Genomic DNA, 7590 nt, shown 5'->3' with positions numbered 1-7590 from the left:
CTGCAGGTTTGGTTTTGTCCCCACAGCTCCTGTAGCTGCACAAATTTCATTGTTTCCTGGTGCCCCAGGACCCATCAGGTCCTCCAGGCTGGCGATGGACTGCCAGGCTTGAAGAACCATGCCTTACTTCTGCTCCCTCCGTCTTCTCCAGATGAAAATCGAGAAAGCCAGGTTTCAGGTTCTGCTCTGCAAAACAGAGTTGTGGGCCAAGACCCTGCCTTCCCAGGGCTTGATAAAAGTGACCACTGCAAAAACCCCGTGAGATGCAATGCATAGTTCACAACTGCAGCCACAGTGATGGGGTCCCAGTTGCTCTGTCCGTGTCTGATACAGCTGAGCTTTTTGCTGTATTAATATCTTTCCTGCTGGCTGGAGCTTCCCCCAGTCCTGGGAAGGATCAGTCTGACACCAAGGAGGGGTCATACCCCTTGAGGTCTTGCTAGCCCAGCCAACATCCTTGCAGAAGGTCTCTCCATTTGTACGTACACCCATATGAATTAAGAGATGTGTTTTCAGGAAGAGTGTTTTCGGATCTTACCCAAGGAATTTAGGACTGTCTCTACTGGGCCAGGAAGCTGTAGGTCTGACACAACTGCTTTGCCAACACATTCCTCCAAAACCCCATTTTTCCTCTCCTTCTTTCATAGATTTGGGGACCATGGGGTGGGTGAAGGATGGAGGGGGTGGGCGTTCATGCCCATGCCCCTCCCCTCCTTCCCCCATCCTCCCCATCACCCTCCCCAGCCCCTTCCTCTCTTCTCAGCAACGATAAGCTCACCAATGGAAAAAATGTTGTCATGCATATCTTACTTCCAGTGTGTGGGAGTTGCTGATAGCAGCACGAAGATCTGGACAATAAAGCCTCCTGACAGCTTTCGTGTCCGTCCCAGGCACAGGGACCTGATCCTGGAGGAAGGGCCGAGTGCTCGCAGGGCTTGGGGAAGGGTCCTGCAAGCGGTGGCCCTGGGGAGGAGGATGGAGAGGGGAAAGGGCTCGTTCACCCTCCCTCATCTGGGGTGCAAAGCCTTTTCGTTGCATTTTCCCTGCATTTTCCCCAAATGCAGCATCGCCTCTCTTCCCCAGGGTGTCTCCAAACCAAGAACCACAATCTTTTGGCTGCAGGTGGCTTTGCCGGCACACTGGGGAGCAGCCCAGCCGCTGCTCACCGCCGTGTTTGTCTTGGAGCATCCCCACTGGCCAGCGCTCCCTCCCCGGGGAGAGGGGGGCTGCAGTGCTCCAGCACTGCTGTTCTTCCACGTGGGGCTGCGAAAGAGCCCAGAGCACTTCGCCAGGAGGGTGAAGTCATTTATTTATGCCTAGAAAAAAATGTACTTTATTACACAGCCTCTGAGACGTTAGGGCTGACCAACTGCCAGGCTTTCGCTCTGACGTGGACAGCCAAGGTCAGCACGGGGCAGTCCGGTGGTTGTGTCTTTTCTTAGTCCCCTTGTAGGGGCATATAAACAGGACATCGATTTATTCATGTAAAAAAAGTGCCAAGGTTTTGCTGGCAGAGGTTTATTTGACCAATAGAAGTGTCTCCATGGTGGCAGGTCACCCTGGGCTCCCTTTGCCATCCGCAGAGATAAGAAAACCCTTGTAAGACATTATTTCTAGCTGCACAAAGCCTGTTCCTCTGGCTCTCAAGGGAGCCATGGAGGCCAAGGAGATGGACACCTTTGCTTCATAAATGTTCAAATCACCCAATGCAAAGGCTTGGCTCTGCCCGAGATGAGAGGGGCTCTTCTGAAACAGGGCTTAGGTGTTAAAGAGTCCCTGAAGGTGACCTTGATTTTATAGCACTCCTAGTTTTTCAGTATCTATTTTCTCATTGTAATTACAAGGAGAATCATATTTTTTCCATGCAAAAAAAAATCAATTTTATAAATTTTCCAGCTAGAAAGAGAACGACTCAGTGTTTACATTTCTGCTCCATGCCTCGTGGGCTGTAGTTCCTCTCCCCAAAGTCCCCATTTTCCTCTAGAGCACTGGTCTCCAAAGTGGGGTGTGAGCAAGACAATCCATCAGAGTGGGGGAAAAATATTCTTCATACCATTAATAAATAATAGAAAATAAAATAGAAATATTAAAAGGCCACTGCTGTAGGGAACTCTCTCTCTTCTTGGGCTGCAGCTCCTGTGTCGCGCAAAGCTTTTCCCTCCTGAGGGCTGTATAGTAGGAGATAGGAAGCACAGTTTGTTTTTGGGTTTAGCCAAAAATATTTCATTCTGATCAAACTGCATTTCTGGGGAAGAAAAGAAAAGAGGGGGTGGCATTAGGGGTTATTGCTGTTTTATGGAGAATGAAAGTTTTCCATTCGAAGTTGGGGAAAAATTGCCAAAAACACTTAGAGGAGGACCAATGCTCCATCTCAAAACCATTTCCATGGTAAATTTGTAGCCAGCCCTGCTTGAGATCACTCCTGACCCCAAGGTTTGGGTAAGAGGCAGATAGATTCACTCTGGGTTTGGGTAAGAGGCAGATAGATTCACTCCCTCTGCCCTGGTCTCCTCCTTTGATGACGAGGGGGATCTTTTAACCCTTTGCAGACAGTCACGCAGGATTTTCCACGTTGCCTGCCTGGGATGTGAGAGGTTAAACTCTCCCAGGCCTTAGCAGGAGCAAAGCTCGTAGACAGCATAGTCCTTGACTCTGGCTGGGCTGCAGCACAGAGGCGCTTTCTTCTCCGTGGCAGCTGATAGCCGGCTCCGTCCTGCTGGGAACAATTTCCCTCTGCAGCTCCTGCCAGCGGGTGCACACACACACAGACATATATCCATGTACACACCCAGGCGTGTATGCTTCTCACAAGGCTCGCATTCAGGGGCTCCCCACCTCCTTTCCCTTGCAACCCCGACAGCCTGTCCCCGAGATGTCATCCTGCCCCTGATAAGGCTCAGAGGCTGCTGCGAAAGGAAGGCTCCCAGTTGCTCCCGGCGCCAGGCTGGGTAAAGGCAGACATGTCTAACCCTTGCCTCCTCCGGCAGCAGCCAAAAACAGATGACATCACCCCCCTCATCCTCCATCCCCCCCAGCATCCCTATCAGCCCCACGGAGAGGCGTGTGCATGGAGGAGCGAGGAGGAAGAGGGAAGGCGGGGAGGAGGAGGTTGGGGAAAAGGAGGGAAGACGAAGGCTGGAGCTGGAAGTTGGTTACTTTGGCAAAAAGACAAAGTTCTGCAAAACTTCACCGGCTAGACTTCAAAAAGGTGGAAAAACTGAAGGCTCATTTCTGGCAGGTCTTGTTATCAAGGGGAGCCTTATCTGCTTGATGGGACTGATGGCTCGAGAGAGCCGGAGTGGCTGCTAACCTCTGGCTGAGCTTTCCGAGGCCCCCAAGGAGCCAGACTGTCACTCAACAGAGAGGAGCAGCATCCAGGAGAGGGGACTGTGTGAAGACACTGCCACTGTGTTTGTGGCCTGTGGAGCAAGAGGAGCAAGGGCAGGGTTATCCCCAGACTGGGAGGGTATGGGAGCCCAGTCCCTTGCTCTTTAATTCACAGGGGTAGTAGGAGCGGGGGAATCTCTCCCTGCTCAGAGTGCAGACAGAGATGGGACAGATCTCCACTGGGTGTCAACTGGCACAGTTGAGTCACTGGTTTTACTGGTTTCCCTCTGGGGTTTCCCTCCAGGACAAGACTGGTGCCTCTGGGGTAGATAGTAGAGTGGATTTAGGTTAAAGGTGTGTAGGTTTAGGTTTGTAGCTGGAGGTTTTGCAGTTCAAGGAAGCTTTTGAGTGGGAATTTTGGCCACCTCCTTGCTTGCATGTCCCAGATACCACACCAGGTGTTTTCCAGAGATGAACCTTCCAGCATTTCTCTCGAGGACACTTTCATATCCCTTGATGCCCTCTCTCTCCTTGTGCCTACAGGACATCCCTATTCTCACTCACCTCACCTCCTTTCCTGGGTGAGGAGCTGCTCCTGGAGTCCTGCTCCAGAGCACATTGTGGTGGGCAATCCCCCTTCCTTCTTAGCACCACAGTGGACAACATTTACTCCCTGGTGAGAAAGCTGGTGTAAATGAACTTGGTCTTGGCCCATTCCCACTCATAATTCCACCCAATAGATCAGTATATGCAGGAATTGAGGCAGTGATGCCCCTCATGTGATGTTGGGATATGGTCTGAAATACGAGTTTATTCTCTTTCACCTCCCAGAACACTTTGCATGGATGAGGCATGGGTGAAACTGTCCACAAGCTTTTGGTCTCTGCCAGCTGGTCCAGACACAATCCTGGCATGGCTCAGGAGACAGCACAGGCCAGATGATCTTCCTACCAGGCAGTTTCAATGCAAGCACCAAGTATAGGTGTGGAAACCTTTTTCCTTTCCCTTTTCCTTTCCCTTTTCCTTTCCTTTTTCCTTTCCTTTTTCCTTTCCTTTTTCCTTTCCTTCCCTTCCCTTCCCTTCCCTTCCCTTAAGGCAGCTGAGACTGAAGATCTCCTCCTTGCACGTCCCCTCTCCTTACCAAGCCAGCCGCTGCCCAGTGCTGTGCCAGCCCTCGGGGTGACAGTGATGGCTGTGCACGGTGACATGTATTCCAAGCCTCCCTTTTGGGAGGGTGCCCAGGGCAGCGGGTTTGGAGGGATGCTCCCCAGCCAGGGCGGTGGTTTGCTGGCTCTGATACCTCCTTCTCCTGCTCCACATGCATGTTCATCATTTCCTCTTTGGCAAGAATTTTCTTCCTTTTTTTTTCCCCACTAAGAAAACAGTATTTTTTCAGCTATTGTACACCCACTCCAAAAGCAAGTGCTTCGTACGTGTCAGCGTTCAGGGCCCATCCAAAGTCAAGCTGTCTGCTTCGGTCTTCTTCTCCTGCCCTCAGACCCACAACCACACTCAGGCTGGGGTACCCCTTGCCAGCAAATAGCAGTGAGGCCAGAAAAACTCCTTTTGCTTTTATCATCAGCCTTATGAGCAGTTTATATTTTCATTTAAACCTTGCATGATGCAAGTAAGATTTCACATGAGAATCACTCCATGCAGAAGCAGGGCAGATGCGGAGCCCACCATAATTTCTGTGCGACCACTGGGTGAATCCTTTTGCCCATGGGAGTGGGGATTTCTTCATCTCGCCCACCTTTACCTTGTCTCAGAGGTGGATAACCTGAGTCATCCACCCAGGTTTGCCTTGTTGTTATGGGGGAAGAAGAGGCACTTCTGGAGGGCAAATCATACCTCTGTCTTGGATCCATCTCCTTGCAGAGGATGGATCCTGCTGTGGTCTCTTCTGTACGTGGATAGAGCAAGAGGTAGAGATTGATAAAGGCTGTGACAGAGACAGAGGTATGGGTTAGAAAAGAGGCTTCATAACTGCTTGGACAAGCCCAGCAGATCCCTGTCTTGCTGCCACCCTGGAAGGGCACAGTTGTCCCCTTGGTCCTGTGCCAAATCTGCCAGCCTTGTGCAAATGCTTTGGGTACCCCACTGTATCTCAAGCAGCTCTAAATGTGGGCAAGTGCATCAAACCCCAAGTGTTAGGCAGGATGGTCCATCTCAGAGGGAAACACAGCTGCACTCTGGACCCAAAAGATATATTAAACCAAGAGGTTTATTGGTGACGGACAAACCGAGCTGCAGTTGTAGACATGGAGGTGTCCAAGAGCAGATCCTATGTGCAGTTGTGGTTGCAGGGTCACTGGGCTGGTCACTAGGGTCTGTCCCAGTGTGGCCGCTCTCATCTGCAGCAGCGCAGGCGGCCGTTGCTGCAGCTCCCTTCCCAGCGCTCCATGTGGAAGCAAAGCCTCCGGCAGTGGCCGTGGTTGCTTCTGCACTGCTGGCTGTCCGAAAGAGCTCTTGCTGCAGGGGAAAAGGGAATGGGAGACCTTCTTAGGGGACTTGGGAACCCACTCAGAGCCCTGCTGGTGTCACTGGCTGAGCAATTAAATGGTTGCAGTTGGCAACAGGGAAATTCAACTGGCTTCATGGTGAAGGTCAGATGTATTTGGAAGGAGCACCTCCATCCAGCAACCACTGGGTGTCTCTTAACAAGCAGCCTAGGCGAGACGGCCAGCTTTGGATTGGCTAAATTAGGTTAGATGAGATAGGTGAGGTGTATCCCTTGGGCAACATCAAAAGTCAGAGAAGTGTCTTTTTGGAACAGGTGTTCTATCTATTGGTTTGTTTGTTTTTTGGTTTTTGGTTTTTGTTGTTGTTGTGGGTTTTTTTTTGTGATTGTTGGTTTCTTCCTCTTTCAGGGTTTTTTGTTTGTTTGTTTGTTTTAATCTTCTTGTTTTGATAAAAAGGGTATGTTCTGATTCTCTTTACACACAGCAGGAACACCAAGTTTGGGGTTTCTGGAAGGATACACTGGTGGGTATCCACCATCAGTGGAGTGAGCAAACCCTTCTCTCTCCTCCCTTTAGTTAGCTAAATGAGAGCATAAACAGGCTAAGCAAGTAAATCTCCTCTTCTTGGTTACCAGTTTTGTTTTCTGTGAAAGTTATACCACCATAGTCCTAGTAACACCATAGTGACCTTACAGCTGAATGAAACCTGAATTCCTAACATATATATACAAGCAACCAGTGAAAAAGCCCAGCCAGGGAAGATTTTTCTATTAAAACAGAATCCCAGAAGAAAACAAGACAGACAAAAAATAAACTAGCAGTCTTTCCCCCCACTTTTTTCCCCTAAGAGATGCTTTTTGATTTCCTGGGGTTCTCCTTGTTTTGTGGAGGATGAGGCTTGTGTCGTGGTCAGGAGCAGAGCTCAGGCTCCTGGCTTAGGCTCAGCATTTCTGGGTGGGTTTTGAGGTGAGAGAGATGAGGGGACGTACAGTCTATGAACCTGGAACAACTGCATCCAGGAACATCACGGAGACCATTTCAGAAGAAATTTCTTCCTTGGAAGCAAGAGTCAGGTCAGCCTCAACTTGACTTGGTTTGACTTGAGGGCCCTGTCTTGTCCTTTTCTACCTCAGGGTAGGAACCCGACTTTTATCTCTCCACAGTCCTGCAGAAACCCCTGTGAGTATTTTGTCCTTACCGTGAACATCCTGGAGGAGGAGAATGGCAATGACTGCAAAGAGCAGCTGGAGGATCCGCATAGCTGAACGTGGGTGGGCGTTCCACCACGAGGAAGAGTGAAGGGCCGTAAAGAGATGGAGAAGAGGGAAAACCTGGATTTATAGTGCCCGTGACGTTGTGTAACGCTCCTGGAGCGGAGGGAACTTTGTCAACCTCAGATACATTTCAACATGACAGCAAACAGTTGCACTGGGGTGTGCCCATTCTTGGATACACCATGTTACAGAAAAGAAAAAAAAGGAAAAAAAAGATAAAAAAAGAAAGAGGAAAAAGAAAAAAAAAAAAAAAAGGCAGGGTTTTGTCAACAAATTGCCTTGAGCACTGGGGAGTCTGCTACTGCTTGCTGCTGGAGACAGGACGTTGGGGCTGACCCAGTCTGGCTCATCTTGTGTTTGTAGGCTCGAGCATGTGATGTTAAAATCCCGTCCAAGTGTTTGCAGTACCAAAGTTTGTTTTTTTTTTTATTTCCAGCTCCCAGTCTCCGTGTTTAGCACTGACACATTCAAGTGTGAAAAAATCCAGAGTCTGCTCCTCAGCACTTCCCAACACACAAAGTTGGCTT

At 49.8% G+C, this 7590-nt stretch overlaps 1 protein-coding gene across 1 annotated transcript; it reads right to left on the bottom strand.

Annotated features, from left to right (window-relative positions):
- Positions 1 to 5534: 5534 nt before the first annotated feature.
- On the bottom strand, positions 5535 to 7094 carry DEFB125 (defensin beta 125). The gene is made up of 2 exons (XM_087776476.1): positions 6988 to 7094; positions 5535 to 5799 (listed from the first exon to the last, which is right to left on the bottom strand). Exons 1-2 carry the CDS (start codon positions 7046 to 7048, stop codon positions 5678 to 5680), a joined length of 183 nt encoding a protein of 60 aa, XP_087632602.1. The 5' UTR covers positions 7049 to 7094; the 3' UTR covers positions 5535 to 5677.
- Between the last annotated feature and the right edge of the window lie 496 nt (positions 7095 to 7590).

Source organism: Nipponia nippon, unplaced genomic scaffold, assembly GCF_047370975.1.
Source record: "Nipponia nippon isolate SJK-2023a ecotype South Korea unplaced genomic scaffold, ASM4737097v1 scaffold_4, whole genome shotgun sequence".
Classification (NCBI taxonomy): domain Eukaryota; kingdom Metazoa; phylum Chordata; class Aves; order Pelecaniformes; family Threskiornithidae; genus Nipponia; species Nipponia nippon.
The sequence above is the reverse complement of the archived record's forward strand: the minus strand, read 5'-3'. Positions and strand labels throughout refer to the sequence as shown.